The sequence below is a fragment of the Felis catus genome, chromosome C1, assembly GCF_018350175.1.
Source record: "Felis catus isolate Fca126 chromosome C1, F.catus_Fca126_mat1.0, whole genome shotgun sequence".
In the NCBI taxonomy this organism is placed as follows: domain Eukaryota; kingdom Metazoa; phylum Chordata; class Mammalia; order Carnivora; family Felidae; genus Felis; species Felis catus.
The window spans coordinates 31,288,989-31,309,730 of record NC_058375.1 but is presented as its reverse complement, the minus strand read 5'-3'; the positions used below and the strand labels follow the sequence as shown (position 1 = coordinate 31,309,730).

Here is a 20,742-nt window from a genome sequence, read left to right as displayed (position 1 = left end):
CAGGTGCCCCGTAAATTTTGATTGATTGGTTTTAAAAACCATGCAACACAAACAAAAAGTAAACAGCAACACCCCCAGCTAAATTTAGTAATATTTATATCCATTTACTTCTAACTTCATAGATTAGGGGAACTGACATTTTACAATTATTTGTTTCTTAATTGTTAAATGTCTTTATAACCTTTGCTATTTTGTTTAGAATGTACTTTGTGGGGCACCTGGGTGGCTCAGTCGATTAAGTGTCTGACTCCTGATTTTAGCTTAGGTCATGATCTCATGTTTTGTGAGATTGAGCTATGCTGACAGTGTGGAGCCTGCTTGGGATTCTCTCTCTCCCTCTCTCTCTCTCTCTGTCCCTCTCCTGCTCGAGCAGATGTGCACTCTCTTTCTCTCAAAAATAAACTTTAGAATGTGCTTTGTTTGGGGCGCCTGGGTGGTGCAGTCGGTTAAGCGTCCGACTTCAGCCAGGTCACGATCTCGCGGTCCGTGAGTTCGAGCCCCGCGTCAGGCTCTGGGCTGATGGCTCAGAGCCTGGAGCCTGTTTCCGATTCTGTGTCTCCCTCTCTCTCTGCCCCTCCCCCGTTCATGCTCTGTCTCTCTCTGTCCCAAAAAATAAATAAACGCTGAAAAAAAAAAATTAGAATGTGCTTTGTTGTAGGGGCGCCTGGGTGGCTCAGTTGGTCGGGCGTCTGACTTCAGCTCAGGTCATGGTCTCACAGCCCGTTAGTTCAAGCCCCGCGTTGGGCTCTGTGCTGACGGCTCAGAGCCTGGAGCCTGCTTCAGATTCTGTGTCTCCCTCTCTCTCTGCCCCTCCCCGACTCATGCTCTGTCTCTCTCTGTCTCAAAAATGAATAATAAAAACATAAAAAAAAAAAAAAAGAATGTGTTTTGCTGTTAAAAAGAAGAAGAGGGGCACCTGGGTGGCTCAGTCTGATAAACATTTGACTTCAGCTCAGGTCATGATCTCATGGTTCGTTGCTTCAAGCCCCGCATCAGGCTCTGTGCTAACAGCTCAGAGCCTGGAGCCTGCTTGGGATTCTATGCCTCCCGTGCTCTCTGTCCCTCTCCCGCTCGCACTCGATCTCTCTCTCTCCTTCAAAAATAAATAAAAAATTTTTTTAAAAAGAAGAAAAAGATGAAAGAAAGGAAGAAAAGAATGTGCTTTTGTATTTAACTGTTTTTAAATTTCATGCAGCCAAATAAAAGTTTCCCTTCTAAAAAAAAAAAAAAACCCAGTGTGTACACAGTTCTTGTTAAATAAATGCTCCCTGAGAAAGCAGTACAAGTTGTGGCATATGCTGCTGGGCCTCCAAGTGGAAAGCCCCACTCCTTCTGGAGAATGCTGAATTTAACCCGGAGGATGAGGTCTCCTATGTCAACAACCTCAGGAAGAGGCCTGGATGCCTATCTACTAAGAAATGAGTAAAAGAGCCCTAAGTGAGCAACAGCACAAGGCTACTTTGGCTTTTACCTCTAGGTCAAGTTCTCTAGAGCATAAACTCCTGCGTGGTGGGTCCTCAGACAGCACCTTTCACATGGAGGAGAGCCTGGTGCTGAGCAAAAAGAAATCAAGCAAGGTAATCAAGAAGCTGGTCCCATAAAGCTAAGGCACAGAGACCTCAGAATTGGGAAGCAGAACAGGGACTAGAAACAAGCCAAGGTAGGATCAGCAATTAAACTTTGAAAGGGCGACTATTTTTTAGTTTCGTATATATTTTGTAAGAAAGTCCCTTTTTTATTCTCCCTTTGTACTCAAAGTTCTAAACAGTCTTTTTTTGAAAGGGAGAGGGAGAGGAAGAGGGAGAGGAAGAGGGAGAGGAAGAGGGAGAGGGAGAGGGAGGGAGAGGGAGGGAGAGGGAGGGAGAGGGAGGGAGAGGGAGGGAGAGGGAGAGGGAGAGGGAAGGAGAGGGAGGGAGAGGGAGAGGGAGACGGAGAGGGAGAGGGAGGGAGAGGGAGGGAGAGGGAGAGGGAGAGGGAGGGAGGGGGAGGGAGGGGGAGGGAGGGGGAGGGAGGGGGAGGGAGGGGGAAGGAGGGGGAGGGAGGGGGAGGGAGAGGAAGAGGGAGGGGGAGGGAGGGGGAGGGAGGGGGAAGGAGAGGGAGAGGGAGGGAGAGGGAGGGAGGGAGAGGGAGAGGAAGAGGGAGGGGGAGGGAGGGGGAGGGAGGGAGGGAGAGGGAGAGGAAGAGGGAGGGGGAGGGAGGGGGAGGGAGGGGGAAGGAGAGGGAGAGGGAGGGAGAGGGAGGGAGGGAGAGGGAGAGGGAGAGGGAGGGGGAGGGAGAGGGAGGGGGAGGGAGGGGGAGGGAGGGGGAGGGAGGGAGAGAGGGGGAGAGAGAGAGAGAGAGAGAGAGAGGGAGAAAATAAATCTTAAGCAGGCTGGAGCAGGGCTCAATCTCACTACTATGAATGAGATAATGAGGTGAGCCAAATCAAGAGTCAGATGCTTCACTGACTGAGCCACCCAGGCACCCCAAAGTTCCAAACAGTCTTAAGAGGGCTAAGGGGAAAGAATGAGAGGAAGTGACTGTGTCTCTACGTGAGCCAGAGCTTTAGAGTAGACGTGGCAACACGTGAAAGCACCGATAATCCAGAAGAAGCTACCCAAAGTGGGAAAGAGAAGCAGGACACACTGGCGTTCCCTGGGATTCTCTCCCTGAATTCATGCTCTGGAGATTCTAAAGTTTGGTCATAAGGAAAACTGGATTACTCATACTTTCTGATCAACTTAAGATCTCTCACAAATAGCTGTATCTGGGCTATTACTTGTATTTACAAAACATCATTTTATGAAAATCTTGCTCCATCCACTTTCCCAATCGAGCCTCTTCTCCTTCCTGCCCTGATTCCCACAGCATCTTATTGTTGTCCTGTGGCACTCATCTATGGTTGTTTTGTGGTTCAGTTTTATTTTTAGTTTTGGTTATTTCTGTGAGCTCCTTTAGGTAACAGCGGCCCAATTTAGTATACTGTTAAAAAACCTAGTATTTTTCTTATGTGGACTTGAGGTTTAAATCACTTATTACTCAGAAAAATCACACAAAGGTAATTTAAATATCCTACACAGAAAGTTGGGGAAAGGGTGTCCTTACTGCTCTTTGTCTCCTAGTTAGCCCATGATATTTTGGCTCTAGCCAATTTCCTCTGCACAAAGACCCTGCTTAAAGCATTTATGAATACGATAGAAGAGTGGGGGCTGAGATACAGCGTCTCCAAAAAGGGAGGGAGGAAATAAAAAATAGCTGCTTTCATTGGGGGCAGGAAGGAGATTGTTTCATTAGGAGCTAAACAGTGAGACTATCTCAGTACGAACAATTGTTTGGCTTGAAGGCTCTATGTGGGCAATTACTCCAGCAAAAGCTCAGCTGGGATGGAACACAGAGCCTGCCAGGACCGAGGGATAGGGACCAACACAGGCTTAAGCATTTAAATCATGGCTTTGGGATCCCACAGCATCCCAGCGAGGATGGTCACAAAACACACTCTACCCCAGTCAGCCAACAGCATCATTCTGTACCCAACCTAGTCAAGACTGTAGATTGATAAGAAATGAGGAAAAGATGGCACTGGGGGCAAATGCAAAATCATTCAACCAAAACCCAACATATTATAGCAAAAATAACAAGTATTAAAATTAGGTCTCATAAGGGAACTAGTACATTTCAATCACTACCTCAATGGTGTGAGGGAGGAGGTGGGGAGGAGGTATGTAGGGGAGGGATGGCTGAGCTAACAGCTAGGCAATCATTTCAAAGTCTGCAAGGTGGGGGCGCCTGGCTGGCTCAGTCAGCAGAGCACTGGACTTTCAATCTCAGGGTTGTAAGTTCAAGCCCCATGGTGGGCATAGAGACGACTTAAAAATAAAATCTTAAACAAACAAACCCCAAAGTCTTCCAGGTGGACCTGATATTTCAACACTTGATATTATGATTAAACTATCACTCATGACCTCACTTTAGGCAGCAACAGCTAACTTGATCCACTAGAAGTCACAGTCTTCACTCCCTGGGGACACTTACTTCTTTACATTTTTTAGGTTGTTTCAGGTTAAAGCCTTAACTTCCTCTTTGCAACAACCAGTATCTACTCATATTCTAAAAATAATTCTGAAGATCCAAACAGAGCCCACTGGCTGGGAAATGCATATTTCTTCTTCTTTGGAAGAATTTCTTTAGTAGCTAAAGAAGAGTGATATAGCTCTTGACCAATGAGGTTGCTCTTCATTCACCATCCCCAGGATAGGTAATAAGCAGAAGAGGAACAAAATGAAAATAGATATTAAGAATAGCCCACATTCAATGAACTACTGGGACCTCCTCAAAATCAAAAGCTTCTGCACAGTGAAGGAAACAATCAGCAAAACTAAAAAGTAACCGACAGAATGGGAGAAGATATTTGCAAATGACATATCAGATAAAGGGTTAGTATCCAAAATCTATAAAGAACTTACTAAACTCAACACCCAAAAAACAAATAATCCAGTGAAAAAATGGGCAAAAGACTTGAATAGACACTTCTCCAAAGAAGACATTCAGATGGCCAACCGACACATGAAAAAATACTCCACATCACTCATCATCAGGGAAATAAAATCAAAACCACAATGAGACACCACCTCACACCTGTCAGAATGGCTAACATAAACAACTCAGGCAACTACAGATGTTGGCGAGGATGCGAAGAAAGAGGATCTCTTTTGCATTGTTGGTGGGAATGCAAGCTGGTGCAGCCACTCTGGAAAACAATATGGAGGTTCCTCAAAAAACTAAAAATAGAACTACCCTATGACCCAGCAATTGCACTACTAGGCATTTATCCACGGGATATAGGTGTGCTGTTTCAAAGGGACACATGCACCCCCATGTTTATAGCAGCACTATCAACAATAGCCAAAGTATGGAAAGAGCCCAAATGTCCATGGATGGATAAATGGATAAAGAAAACATGTTATATATATACACACACACACACACACACACACACACACACACACACACACACACAATGGAGTATTACTCGGCAATCAAAAAGAATGAAATCTTGCCATTTGCAACTACGTGGATGGAACTGGAGGGTATTATGCTAAGTGAAATTAGTCAGTCAGAGAAAGACAAAACTCATATGCCTTCACTCATATGAGGACTTTAAAAGACAAAACAGATGAACATAAGGGAAGGGAAACAAAAATAATATAAAAACAGGGAAGGGGACAAAACAGAAGAGGCTCATAAATATGGAGAACTGGGGGTGACTGGAGGGGTTGGGGGAGGGGGGATGGGCTAAATGGGTAAGGGGCACTAAGGAATCTACTCCTGAAATCATTGTTGCACTGTATGCTAACTAATTTAGATGTAAATTTTAAAAAATAAAAAATAAAATTAAAAAAAAAGAAAGAATAGCCCACATTCAAACAGTACCACTCTTTGCCCTCTAGAGCAGTGCTTCTCAACTGTAGCAACTTCCCCCCAAGAGGCAATGTCAATGTTTGGAGACATTTTTAGTTGTCACGATTGGCAGGGGGTGGGGACTGTCATGACTGGCATCTAGTGGGCAAGGCCAGGGAAGCTGGTAAACATCCTACAAGGCACATGACAATCTCTCAACAAAGAAGTAGCCAAAATATCAATAGGGCTGATATTGAGAAGTTCTTCTCTACAGGAATTATTTCTAGGCCATTTAGTCTGAAGCACGTGAGATTTAAGAATATATCAATTCTGTGAAAAAGTCTTTTCTCTTGTTCTGTAACAAACAGATAAACATTAAGTACAGAAAGAACCATAAGGATTGTCTAGTCCAAGCACAGATGGAGAAACCAAGACCCAGAGAGGTCAAGTCATTTACCCAACTTCATAGAAGAAAGCACCAGCTGGGCTGGAGCCAGAATCATCTTTCTATACCCCCAAAAGTGTGTTACACATAGATGCTCAATAATGGTTGCTAAACTGATACCCTGTTCTTTAGATGTTCTTTTCTATTGCAACATACAATTCACTCTCTGCTACTGGGATGCCCAACAACTGAGATTGTGTGTGAAGGCTTATTCACACCTCTTCCTACCCACATTCCTCTTCCTCAAAAGAAGCCCAAAAGTGGAGAAGAGTGGAACATACCAGGGCTCCAGAACAAGTGGCCAGGCAGAATATGCCTTTCCATTATTTGAAGGGAAGCTCGTGCCTTTCACCCAGAAGGAGGCTTTACACAAAATCTGAGTCAACAAACAAACCCTTGTGTAAGACCATGACACATGGCCTTCTCTCTGCAATGGTGTGCAGCAGCTTTCCTAACACATCACTGGATCCCCAACCAATGGCAAACAGACGGAAAATCAGGTCCAGTTTAACTGAACCACAGTTGTATCCAAACAAGCTAGAGAACTTTCATTTTCAAACAAACAGCATACTAGAGATGAATTCGGGGATCAAAGTACAGACAGTCCAGTGGCAAGGTGAATGTTAGTCATCTAAACAGTCCTGGCTTAAGGGAGGAGAGCAAAAGGTAGAGATTTGCCCTTTCAAAAAGAAAACGCTCACTACCATGTTTCAAAACTCGATGTTTCAGAATTGGGCATAATGAGATACGGGTCAGAAAGTGTGGGGCAATGGGGTGAGGCAAATGTCAACGGTGTGGACAGAAAGATCCTGCAAAAGGAACAGTGTGTAGAGGAACCCAGGGCAGGCCTCTAGGAAAAAAAATCGCAGCTTCAAAACAGCTAAAGCAGGGCTCTCCAAATTAAGTAAACCTGTTCCAGTGGGTACAAGAAGAGCTTCTAAAACTGCTGCAAGGTTATTATTAATTTCTGTAGCACCTGAGAGCAGTGTCTAAACATTTACTCCCATCCCACAAAAAGGCTAAAGGAGTGCTTTTTCAGCCTCCTGTTTCACACCCCATGCTACATTTCTCCCAAGATGATGTGTCACACGAAAACCTCCCACTGAGAGGGCAGAGTACTGGCTTCGTGACTGGCTCCCTCTTTCAAGGCGGCACAGATGCCAGAAGCACAAAAAGGAGATGGCGCAAAGAAGTAACCACAATAAAGCAACCACGAAATTCACCTGCTCGGCTTCCTGGGCTGTCACAGGTCTTCAAACATCAGAGTTAACAGCATGAGGATGACTTTCAGAAAACAAAACAAAAAAAGAATATGATCTGAACACACATTAATAGAATAATAGTGTTCACGATGGAGACGTGGACAATGTGCACCAGATGCTGTGCATTAGGTATACAGACATACCTGGAACACACAGTCCCTGTCCTTGTGGAATTTACAGTCCAAGGAAAGCTCTTAAAACAGAACCAAAAAAATCTACCGCAAAACAAACAAAAAATGCAGCAGTATTACCCCCTTTCTACCAATGGAGGACTTCTAATCTACCTTCCCAGTGGACTGGTTAAGTGAAGGAGGACTGTATGAACAACAAAAGATGCTCATCAATGAACAACAACATGTCCATGTATCAAGCATATAATGTGGAAGACTATGCATAAAATAAGAATGTATCTTGGGGGGCACCTGGGTGGCTCAGTTAAGTGTCCAACTCTTGGTTTTGGCTCAGGTCATAAGCTCATGGTTTGTGAGTTCGACCTCTGAGTCAAGCTCCACACTGACAGTGAGGAGCCTGCCTTGGGATTCTCTCTTTTCCTCTCTCTCTCTCTCTCTCTCTCTCCGGCTCCACATTGACAGTGAGGAGCCTGCTTGGGATTCTCTCTTTTCCTCTCTCTCTCTCTCTCTCTGCCCCTCTCCTGCTTGCGTGTGTGCTCTCTCTCTCAAAATAAATTAAATAAAACTTAAAAAAAAAAAAAAAAGAATGTATCTTGGCCCATCTTGCTGTGATCATGTCCCATAAATTTGTTCTTTATGGTTAAGCCAGGATTCTCTGCAGCTCTCCACTCCTCACTTCAACAGATGTCTACTGCAGTGAAGCAGTTCACAATGACAACCCCACAGCAAGGCCATCTCTGCATGGGCTCAGCCCAGAGGACTCCCTGACAACATTTTAAAATTAGAGGGCCCACGTGACCACTCAACTCTGAACACACAAATAACCCATGAGTCTAACAACACAAAAATTTACATTATACCATTATTTATAATACTGAATAATTAAAAACCCAAATGTTCAACAATTGGGCAAGAATTAAATAAGCAATGACATATTCAAATGATGGAATACAGTAAAGGTACCTAAATATTTTTAATGTCATGAAATACGCTTATGATAAGTGTTAAGCAAAACAATGATATAAAATTATTATGGAATAATTTCAAGTAAAACAATGGGTGATAGGGATTATGTGAAATATCTTCTGCATCATTACCCTTTTTCATACTTCCCAATCATTTTTTTCACAAATATGAGTAATTTTCAAAAGCAGAAAAAAAATAAAGTTTGTTTTTTTAAAGAAAATAACATTTAAAGATGTTTAATAGGCATAAAGACCTTCCTGCTTCCCCACTCCCCAATATCCCACAATACAAAAAATAATTGGTCTATGGTGATGAATTTTTTCTTTTCCTTAAATGCATTAAGAAGTCTAATGAGGGGCGTCTGGATGGTTCGGTTGATTAAGCATCCGACTTCAGCTCAGGTCACGATCTCACAGTTTGTGGGTTTGAGCCGTGCATTGGGCTCTGTGCTGATGGCTCAGAGCCTGGAACCTGATTCAGATTCTGTGTCTCCTTCTCTCTCTGCCCCTCCCCTACTCACGCTCTCTGTCTCTCAAAAAAGTGAATAAACATTAAAAAAATTAAAAAAGAGAAAAAGAAGTCTAATGAAACTGAGCCCTATTTTTACTCTGCCCACAATATGGGCCTTTGATCTGAGTCACTCGTATCAGACAAACCAGCTTCAGAACCTAGTCAGAAAGCTCAGAGGAACTGCTCTGGAATCTTCCTTCCAATGCTGCACTGAATGATTTTTCCTTCTCTCACATACAAGCTGGGACGTTCACACAGCACTCACACTACAGGAAAGTTTTTCTCACAATTCTCCTCTAGTCTAAGACAGTTCCTCTAACCAAACTCCTCAGGCCTACCTTCAGAGAGACAGGGCCCCCAGTTTCAAACAGCTGTTCTTTCAATACAAATGCTTTCAACACAGCAGAAGAGCCTGAATCTTTTTCACTCTTTCTTTCTCAAATCAGCTGCCACACTTAAATTGGTTTCCACTAACCGCTGTTTATCGCTACTTTGAACAAAAGCATCATGGTAAGAGCACGGAATGTCCTTCCTATTATTCATCGAAGAGCTTGTGTCAATTTAAGGCAAGTGGGAAAGTATCAGCAAGAAGACACTGACACCCTCTCCTTCACGATCTTTAGATTGCAGCATAAGATGTTACCAGTTCACACAGAAAATTCGGTAACAAATTATTTTTTGAAGGCAGAAGAAGAAAAGCAACCATCTAAACAATATTAAGACAAAATGTTTAACTCAAGGCTTGAAATTCTAGAGAATTCATTTCTAAATCTACACATTGGGGGACTTCCAGTAAGGCAAGGAAAGAGGAAGAAGCTTAATAAAATTAACTTTGAGGGTACTTCAGTAAGTTACGTTGCAGGATTAATGTGCAGGCCTTAAAGAAGTAAGCTAGGCGGCCCCAGTAAAGGCTTGGGGATTTTACAGTCTTCCCATCACTAGCTGTGAAAGACAGCATGCTAATTTAAAAAAAAAAAAAAAAAGGAAAAGAGAAGGTGTTCTATTTTCTCAAATCATTACGGTAGGCCAGGCTTATGAGCTAGAGCTGAGAGTAGGCCTCCCTTACTCCTGTATTTGCTTTATTATTTTCAACGCATCATAAAATGAGAACATTACACATTTGTTTTTTGGGTGAGGAGAAATGAAATGGTGCCTGAGGGATCCAGTTCTCAGTCTTTCAGATTAAGAAATTTCTTTTTGAAAGTTCTGACTTGAAATTAAGAAAAAAAAAATCAACAAAGTATTCTCCAGTTGGGCTTATGAAATCCAATACTTTCTAAATAAGCCATATCCTATATGCGTTCAAAAGCAAACCAGAATACCCACAAGAAATATACAAACTGGGTGGGGAAAAGAGGGCTATGGTCAACAAAAACAGTCAGAGAACTATTTAACATTACTTGAAAACGAAAAGCAGCAGCGATATTGAAGTCTTATTACTACCCAGTGACATGTTACAAAGGCGGGATTCCAGGGCAAGTTTCAGCCACACACGAGGGAGGATGGGGGGAGGGGGAGCAAGGGAGAGGAGTGCCGGACAAACTGAAGACAACCGCCAGGCAACCTTACACTGATGGATGGCCACAGCTGAAGGTAGATTTGGCTCATCTCTGGGGTTTTCCACTGGGAAGGGACCTGCAGGTCAGCCATCAATGGACCAGCATCCACAAAGCCTGTGGGGAAATACAGGAGCCAGAAGAGTGGGGTAGGGAAGGAGAAAGTTTGGAAAATGGAAGAGTCAAACACAGTAGCAAAATGTTGTAACTATTAAACATGAGGCTTCAAAAAATGCATAGATGTACCTCTTAAATCGAAATGGACTGGCTGAAAAGAACTGGTACTTTGGGAAGCAGTCTGATACGCTTTTTAGAATACCAAATTACCCTTTAATTACATCTGTGAATTGTACCTGCCAAGAGGAAATTAATTTTGGGAGGAAAGAGAAGAACAATGAAATCTGCAATTTTTATAGACGGTAACTTTACTCAGAGTCCCTTACCCCGTCGCCTCTGTGGAAAATAACAGCCTGAAGAGAAATATACTCACACTCTACTGAAAACCTTTGCTGGCCTAGTTCCACCAATTCCATTAATGTAGCAGGGGCCCAAAGGCAGGTGACCTGATTGACAAAAAAAGACCTTCTAGAAAGTGCCAAACTTCTATCTTGTAACTCATTAAACATTTTATAATCAAGAAGAAAACTACTAGCAGTACCTTGGAAAGCTCTGCCTTTAAATGGAACAGCGGCAACCTTCCTTAGAAGACAAAAAATACTTTTCAGGTCCAGTATAGAAGAAAGCGGATCAGGTGATCTCACCTCCCTCCCCCAGTGCTAACCTATCTGAAGCTGTGGGGGGAAAACCCCAGACGAACCAATAACACTAGTTAAAATGATGTGTAGCACAAGGAAAATTAGCTCCACTGCAATTACTTTAACTGTCAAGGAAAGTCTCATCTGCACCATGTTAGAAGGCTGAAATCCTTAAAACTTTCTTTGTACATCTTACGTGTTATTGACTCAAGTCTTTCAGTTGTAGATGAGACAAGCTTAGTGTATGTGTATACACACACACACACACACACACACACACACACACACACACACACAATCATGCCCAACACTTCCCAGGATCGACAGGGTGGGAACTTATTTTCTGAGTACCCAAACTGATAAACTGCTCCTAGAGCGAAAAATAGCGAAATACAGATTCAACAGAAGCCAATTTTCCTGGTCACACATCCTAATTATATAGGATGCCAGCTCAATAACTGAGTTGTTACGTTACTTCCTGGGACTAATTATTTTTTCAGCAACTGTTAAGATTCTTTAGAAGCACACAAGGTCGTATCTGCCTGAAAACACTTATCTCTTGTCCAAAATAACTCAACTATTTACCTATGAAGAGAAAGAATAACATTATGGAGATTTTTTTTAAGTGCCCCTGTGCCTTGCCTGTTTCCACTTGGATCCTACCCCTGCTCCACTCTGTTAGTGGGACCTACATCTCCCAGGGTCCCTTGCCAACCGATTTCTGGGTAAGTTCCATCAATGGGAGGCACTGATGAGGATAAGAGGGAGGAGGAAGAGGGAAGCCAGGGTAATGCTCTCTTACAGGGTCACAGTTCCAGCTGCACCACACAGCTTTGCTTTCTGTGCATGTAGCTTACACCAGATAGCTCAGACTTCCGGCCTTTGGTGACACGAGCACCTTCTCATTTCCTTAGGGGCACAGTAGCTCCCAGGTGTTGCTAATATCTGGGTTGCCTCACCAGCCCATTTACCTGCTAAGCTTTTATATCATCCATTACGTATGTTACTATTACGTATGTTAGATCCCCTCTGCTTGTACTACCTACAGTGGTTTCTGTTTCCCTGACAGGTCCCGGACTTTAAATATATTTTAAAACTTAACTTTCTTAAGAATTAAACAACTATTCAGATAATCTGTAAAAGATTTCTTCTAATAAGAAACAAAGGATTTATAATGACAAGATCAATTCATTCATTCAAACAAGTATTTACTAAGAGCTACATCTATGCCTGCCCCTGTAGAAATTACATTCTAGTGGACATGTTAATTGTGGCACATTATAATTTTTTAAAATGTATCGATATAGGAATATTTCTTTGACAATAGAGGAATTTGGTAAAAGTGAATTAACTTTAAAGTGTTCTACTCTACATAGATTGGTTCCTACCTTTTCAGTGTGGTAAGCTGAACTGTCACATTCCAGGGCCAATAGAGAACTTCTTCAAAATTAGTATCTACTTAAACTGGCCACTTGCTCAAACAGAAGTACAACTGTGATAAGGATTTAAGCAGACACAATAACAGAAGTTAGGCACTGTGTGCTCAGAATGTAACACATGTGTGTGCGTTATGCAGATTCTTTCTTGGCGTCTTTATTACGGGGGGATATCATTTGAAGGAATCGAGTCTGAGTCCATTGAACAAGTCACTTTATCCCGTGTCTATGGCATAGGTAGGTTCCATCAACATAACATACAGAGCCAACTGCAATGTGCATAATGAGTAAAGTGTTGCAGTCACCAACTGCATGACATCATTTCCAAGAGGGAATTTTCAGGCAGAAGAATAGGAACAGACAATGACTCATGTGGTGAACAGTTATATAGACAACTGTGCCCAAGAAAGCTGCCACCTACATATCATAATGACATCAGATGAAAAATGCAGAAAGAAAGTAATTTTCTGGTTTATTGGAAAGCAATATGTTTGCTGAAAAGTGCACTGAGAGATCAGGCTGCAAGCTACCTGCTTACACCTCCTAAGCACTCAGCAACCAAGAGCACACATCAAATATTCAGCACTCTTAAACCGCTTGAGTATCTAAGCATGCTCAGCCTCAAAATCAACGTCGTCAACTCCAGAAATGACATAATATCTACTGCTGGCATTTCACTAGACTTTTCTAAGATCATTTAATGTACTCGTGAAGGCACACTTCCATATTGATATTGTGGGCACAATATTGAGACCTTTCTTACTACTCATCAATTAGAAAACATTTCATGTCTGCAATACTTATTATTCCATTTGAGTAGCAGGTAGACTTCCAATAGTATGGGCTTCTTACACAGCAGAGGGTCTAAAGCATATCCATAATCTCAATACTATACACCAAATCAACTACAGGGCTAGGATTTTAACCTTATTGGCCCCTGACTACCTGTCAAAACCTTTATCCCTTGCCACTCCCTAACATGTAGTCAAAATATACTAGAGAATCAATCTCTCTCTCTCTGTCTCTCTCTCTCTCTGTCTCTGTCTCTCTCTCTCTCTCTGTCTCTCTCTCCCCCCCCCCCACACACACACTACTTTGGAAGCTTTGCACATTCCATTTTCCTCTGCTTAGAATGCAAAGTCCCCTAAATTCACCTAGCAAAGTCATGCTTATCATTCAAGACACAGCCTACACAGTCTTTGAAGTCATGACTTCCTGAGGCGGACTTGTTTGCTTTCTCCAGTCTTTCCTTTCTCCCTGCACACAGTGCCATCATGATAATACTACATTGCATCATTATCAGTTTACACATCTGCTTCCCCATTCAACTGTGTAATCCTTCAGACCAAAGGCCCTAGCTCTGAATCTACCACATATCCTGGTACAGTGTCTGACGCAAAGTAAGTGCTTAGAAATATTTTCAGAAAGAATATATATGGTGTGGATTTGAGGTTTGCAGAGTTCCGCCTAAATGATAAGGTATTTTGTACCCTATCCCACTGCCACCGAATGTTATTTAAAGGACAAGGAGAACAAATAGGAAAGCATCTCCCAGGGAACAGGCTTAACAAGTTGATATTAAAAGACAGTCTAATGAGGATTTTGATAAATTACTTTCAGTGTAACTGTGTCAACCCAGCCATGACTGTTAGAGTTAAGGTGCATTTGCTGTAAAAACCCAGAAACTTATTTGATCTTGGCCGGAGAAGAGTGTTTAACAACTAGAGATGGACACAAAACTTCTTCTGTTGTCTAGATTTGATGGAATTTTTTTAACCTCTCAAAAGGTGTCACAAATATAGGTAAAATAATTAAAAACTGATAGGAAAGTTCATGTTCTAAAAAATGCTACTTAACAAGCAATGACTTAACTATCAACACAAAACAAATATAAAGCAAAGCCAGAAATTAATTTACTGGAGTTAAAATTTAGGACTACTTTAGAAAATCTCTACATAAAGTTCCCTGGTCTAATCTTTCATACAATTTTGAAGAGTGAGGAAAAATTCCAAGACCATCCTCAAGGGTACCATAAAGTAGATTTGCAAAAATGCCAGAACCCCCATATATAGGAAATGGTTTTGGCTTAAAGACTAGGGAATTATTGAGTGAGTCATTCTAACCATGGCTTCCAGTCACCAGAGTATTTAAGGGCATAAAATCAGAAAGTGAAACAACTAAAACCAAGGCCGCATCAATCAGACCAGCAATGGTGATAGCAAGTGATGCTTACATTTGTGGAACATTTATTTTACAAGGCACTTTCATTTTTCAAATGAGGAAAATTCAGGGCAGTGCTCAAGGCCACAAAGCTAAAATAAGAGTGAAGGAGTTTAATTGGATGTTTCAACATCAAGTCTGCAGCCCCTTCCATTCCTATACTTCTTTACCACCTGAAATGTGGTAAATATGTGCTATGGACAGACCTAGGACATTTTCTAAAATGACTTCAACAAGAGCAGATGTTTCCAAATCACTTAGGCATATCTTTGAACTTAATCAAAATATCCTAGGTATCACCTTAGAAAACACCTGGAGAGAATGAAGAAGCTCCTGAATGTGCATGGACAGAGCACCTGCATGCTGTCCATATTATACTACTGATTGAAAATGAACTGTAATATTACTCCCTGCATGAAAGCACTGAAAAAGCATATAATTAAATGTAGTTGCTTGCAGGGTGCTTGGCTGGCTCAGTCAGAGGAGCTTGTGACTCTTGATCTTGGGGTCGTAGGTTCAAGCCCCACACTGGGTACAGAGATTACTAAAAGAAGTAAACTTTCAAAAAAGTAGTTGTTTGTGTATATATCATCTCTCAAAAATCACATAAGGTATTATCAAAAGTGGTTACTTCGAGGAAGGGAAAATGGTGGCTAAAGGATCAGGGATTATTTATTTTTCATTTTTTAAACATTTATTTATTTTTGAGAGATGGAGACAGACAGAACATGAGCAGGGGAGGGGCACAGATAGAGGGAGACACAGAATCTGAAGCAGGCTCCAGGCTCTGAGCTGTCAGCACAGAGCCCAACGTGGGGCTAGAACTCATGAACCACCAGATCATGATCTGAGCCGAAGTCAGTGCTTAACTGGCTGAAACTCCCCCCCACCCCAGGTGCCCCAAGGGATCAGGAATTCGAATACAACTTTTTCTGTCTACGGCCACACCACCCTGAATGCACCTGGATCTAGTCTGATCTCAGAAGCTAACCAGGGTTGGGCCTAGTTAGTAGTTGGATCGAAGAATACAACTTTTTCTCGTATATATTTGCCTTTGAAGCTTTTACATTTTGAACCACAGGACAGTGATATCTCTTAAATTTAAAAGTATAGGGGCTTCTGGGTGGCTCGGTCGGTTGAGCTTCCAACTCTCAATTTCAGCTCAGGTCACGATCCCAGGGTTGTGGAATCGAGCCCTGAGTTGGGCTCCACGTTGAGCGTGGAACCTGCTTAAGATTCTCTTTCTCCCTCTGCCCCTCTTCCCCGCTTACACTCTCTTTCTCTCACAAAAACACAAAATTTTAAAAATAAAATAAATTTAAGAACATATAATGGAAACTGGAACAGAAGCAATGGTTAGGTAATTCAAGGTAAAACATTTCAGAGACAGGATGCAGCAGAAGGGGAAAGTACCAAATATTACAAAGTTTCTGTCAAACTCCAGAATTCCATGTGGTATTTCACAGTCTGTAGTAAATATTCCACAAGACCATCAAATCTCTTCCATTTTAATTCTCTGCTCATTAAAAAGCTCTCAATTTTTTAAAAAAATTTGATACTGAGAGAGTAACGTCCCATTAGTGGAAACAGGTATTCAGGTCATGACAAAGATCCTTACATGGTAAGTAAGATAGTGTCTAGTTTAAACCAGTCTCTGAAGAGGTTGATTAGTAGGAGTCATTCCAGGGCCACTGACTATGGAACTACAGAGTTAAGATTAAGCCTTGGACTCGTACAACCCCACAAGGTTCTATCCAAAAATGGGACCCAGCCTCAACTGAGTAGAGCTACCATTGGCATATCTGGAATTTTTAGTAAGCTTGTCCTTTTTTCTATCACTACTTAAATCAGTCCAAAAATTTACCCAAAAGGTCACAATATCCTTGGGTGAGGAGGAAACCATATCTTTGGACCTAAAAGTAAGTCAAAGCACTTTTTAAAAGGTAGTAACAAAGCAGCTTCCTTTGCTACACAGGAATCACTTCAGTGCCTTAGAAGTCCCAGAAACTGGTGAGTCTTGTGTTCAAGAGAGTTAAAAATCCCAGGACCAACAAAGCTCATACTACATAAAGAACACACATGCTTGTTTTCTACTCTGGTGTTCACATTACATATCTAAAGATAGTAACACCCTTAAGCAAGTATAAGATTTTAAACAGAAGAGCCATTACCAAAGGGTTGTTTTAGAACATCACAAAAATACCTGCTCATAGGTCTGCAGCCCAGGGCTATATTATGTGATTTAATATTAATGGATTAGTAATCACTCACCAAGTTCTGTATAGTTAGCTCTCAATTTCTAAGTAAGAAACAACATGAGACATAGGGATAAATAAACTCAGATCTGAATCTCATTTTCCAAACCCAATAGTTTTTAAATACCTCCTCCCACTACATGTATTTTTTACCAGAGCTAACAGGTAACTTAATCTCCTGATATAAGTGTCTCTTCCATGGACACTTCCATGGAAGTGTCAACTTCCATGACCCGGTAGTTGTCTACATGATCATTATGGAAACCAAAATGAGGAGAGAGGAGGAAAATGAGTGACAAAGATTGAAAGAGTGGAAGGAGCTAGATTATTCACAAAATGGATAAACTGAGGCTTCATCAATGTGTAATTTAACTGAATTGAGAGATGACTTGGGGCACCTGGGTGGCTCAGTCAGTTAAATATCCAACTTTGGCTCAGGTCACGATCTCACAGTCTGAGTTCGAGCCCCGCATCAGGCTCTGTGATGACAGCTCAGAGCCTGGAGCCTGCTTCAGATTCTGTGTCCCCCTCTCTCTCTGCCCCTCACCTGCTTGCACTCTGTCTCTCACTTTCAAAAATAAATAAACATTTTAAAAAATTAGAAAGATGACTGACACCTTGTCATTACATGTCTACTACAATGGCCAAGTCACTGAAGCCACTAAGCCAAAATGTGAAACTAATTTGTGATAAGAAATCATTTCAGGAGGCAGAATTCTACCATTAATAGCAGTTAAGAAAGTTCACAAGCCAGTAGTTACTAGTTCTCATTAAGAATTAACTAATATTTCATTACCTGATCCCCAGTAATGCTATTAAGAAAGAGTAGTGGAAAGTTTGGGGGAAAGAAGTGATGAATCAAGCTCTCTCTTCCATATGCTATAATTTCATTGGAATATGAGTAAGTATGAGTAGTAGGAGAAATGGGGGGTTGAAAGCAGTACTAATCATCAAAATGGCATCTGACTCCCCAAATGTAGCAATGCTCACTCTCGTGGGTTGCTTCACTGTGACTCCAGATCTGTCAACTAAGGACATAAGGGAATGTGAGTAAAGCCAGGAGATACACTCCTAAATTTTAAACTGAATCTTCCAGTAGATCTAGGACAAGATTTAACAAGAGTCAACTATAAGAAATTAACCTACTCAATATAAATTGACTCTAAAATACTTTTTTTTTTTAAGTTTATTTATGTTTTGAGAGAGAAAGCACCAGCAGGGGAAGGCAGTGAGAGAGGGGGAAGAGAGGATTCAAAGCTGGCTCTGCATTGATAGCAGAGAGCCTAATGTGGGTCTTAAACCCATGAACTGGGAGACCATGACCTGAACCGAAGTTCACCGCTCAACCAACTGAGCCACCTAGGCTCCCCGATTCTAAAATGCTTTTTAAAGCAAATTCTTGCTACAGCAAAAATTCAGGAAAGAGATCTGGGGACCTTTTTCCTAAGAGCACATGCCATTTATCTATTAGCAGAGGGCATTAAAATATACTACTAGGTATTTAAATCTATGTGTCCCTGTTCTCCTTTCATAACCTCATGTTTCTAAAATAAAAGTTAATTACCTAAAAGCATTAATTAGGCATGTCCTTCCTTTCTCAATATTGATAAATACAAATACATTTGAATCTTTGTTGTATACTGTGTGCCCAATATGCTATATGGCAAAGGACTGTGGTAAATCCACTGCATTATGAACAGAAGCAAATTAACAATAGCTCCCCAAATAGAACTATCCCCTTCTCCCCAAAGGGAAAAGTATTTTCCCAACTTCTCCAATTGTATTCCAAAGAATTCAGAAGGAAAATAAGGAAACAAAATATTTACAGAATCTTGTATCTGTACATTTTGGGTGCATACAACCAAGCTTTCACTTATAACCAAGCTTTCCTATCATACTGATTTTTAATGGGATCAAATCATGAATCTTTGAGGACAAGAAAACAAAGACTAAATGGCTTTGCCCATTTACAATGATCGCATTTCACCTTTGGAAGGGTAAGCATCATGGAACAACATATTTGATGCATCCACTGCTTCCTTCTCTCCACTGACTAAACAGGATCCTGCACTTCAGCCACAATGTGCCAGTTTCTGCCACCACACACACACACACACACACACACACACACACACACACATTAGGCCTCCAACGCACTGCACGGCCAGGGCCAGGCTGTCTAGAAATCCGCACTGTGTCACTGCATAAGGCAGGTACCCACTTCACATATCCAGAAAGAAAGCTACCCATGCACTCTGACAGAGTTCAGCAAGGCTGTAAAATGACAGAAGGAGCTGCTACGCAAGTAGCGGGCAGCAACAATCACCCCCTTAAAAATTTATTTAAGCAGTTTTTCTACCGTCATGTCACTTCCCTCCTCCCCCTCCCTCCCTCTCTTCCTCCCCCGCTCTCTGCCTCTCCGCCCCCCCCCCACCGTCTACACACACACACACACACACACACACACACACACACACACACACTGCAGTTCCTCCTCCTCCCCCCCCCCCCCCGCCCCCAGCTTTGCAAGTGGAAGGCGGTGAGCTCTGGGCTGCCTCTAAATGACAGTCGGCCCAGAACTCCTTCGGAGCCCTGACATACAGACATTCTCACCTGCACACACCACGCCACTTCCACCCCCATCATCACCGGCCCTCCCAGGCACTCACACTCGCCCTCGCAGCCTCTCCCCACACCATCCCGGCGCCGCAGAACACGCGGCAGCCTCATCAGTAAGAGTAGCACGCCTTACCATTTAACGTGATTCGGGCGGCCTAAGCGCCAGAAACCCCCTCCCCACACAGGCCACCTCCCAGGCGCGGCCGGAGGCTAGCTACACCCCGTGCCCGCCAGGAGGGATGCGCTACCTTTGGACTGGCAGTCGGCACAGAACTTGTTATCCTCCTCCAGCAGCAGGTTGGCCAGGACCGCCTGGTACCGATCCACGTCCTTCACCGACTTGCCCGTCATGGCCAGGGTGCCGGCGGGGGCAGAGGGCGAAGCGCCCTCCTCGCCCCCAGGAACCCCTGCCTCAGTTCGGAGGTGAGGACTCCGGGTCCCCCGCCCAGGGGCACCTCCTGAGCGGGGGGAAAAGCCCTCCCCCTCGGGCCGGGCCGGGCGCCCCCTTCTCTTGTCAGCCGCGCCCGCCCCCCACTCTGCAGCCCCCTCAGTGCGGCGCCCCCTGGCGGGCTCAGGGAAAGGCCCGAGTCCAGAGGAGGCTGCCGGACTAGAGACCCTCAGCCCAGGCAAACGGGGCACTCCTGGGCGCGCAGAGACGCCGCCTGGCCTGCCTGTCTGCGGGCCGTGCGTCCCGCGCCTCGGTTTCCCTGGCAGCTGCCGCCTGCTCTGCCACCACCTCCGCCGCCTACTTCCGGCAGCTCTTCCTCTCCACCTCCACCCAGCCCAGCCCGCGCATGCGCCCCGCCCTTACCGCGTCGCCCTGGGCTCTTCCCTTGGCTCCGCCTCTCAAGAACCAAGCCAGGCAGAAGTGAGGGGCGGAGCTTGTGGTGGGCGGAGAGAGGACAGGGCACGCCCCCTAAGTGTCCTTGGAAAAGAATGAATGGAGCCTGGCAGAAAGCTAGTGGAGGGAGTGGAAGAAAGAGAAGAGAAACAATTAACATTTGCTGAGTTCTTACTATGTGCCAGGCTCTGTGCTAAGTGCTTTATATGAATTATCCCAATATAATCCTCAAAACAAACGTCTCTATGAGTTAAATATTTATCATTCTTATGTAACCTGAGGGTTGTGGCTACTCCAAAGTCGTCCAGCTTATTCTTTTCTTCAACAGCCAAATGGAGGGCCCAAGCCCCTAATCCACCATAAGGGGGAC

The 20,742-nt window shown here is 43.2% G+C and overlaps 1 protein-coding gene across 1 annotated transcript in view; it reads right to left on the bottom strand.

Annotated features, from left to right (window-relative positions):
- SMAP2 (small ArfGAP2) overlaps positions 1-20,303 on the bottom strand; it is a 48,648-nt gene extending 28,345 nt beyond the window's left edge. Inside the window, exon 1 of the mRNA XM_023258523.2 lies at positions 19,780-20,303. Within this exon, the coding sequence (XP_023114291.1) occupies positions 19,780-19,882 (103 nt within the window). The 5' untranslated portion in view covers positions 19,883-20,303. The remainder of the gene's footprint in view (positions 1-19,779) is intronic.
- Between the last annotated feature and the right edge of the window lie 439 nt (positions 20,304-20,742).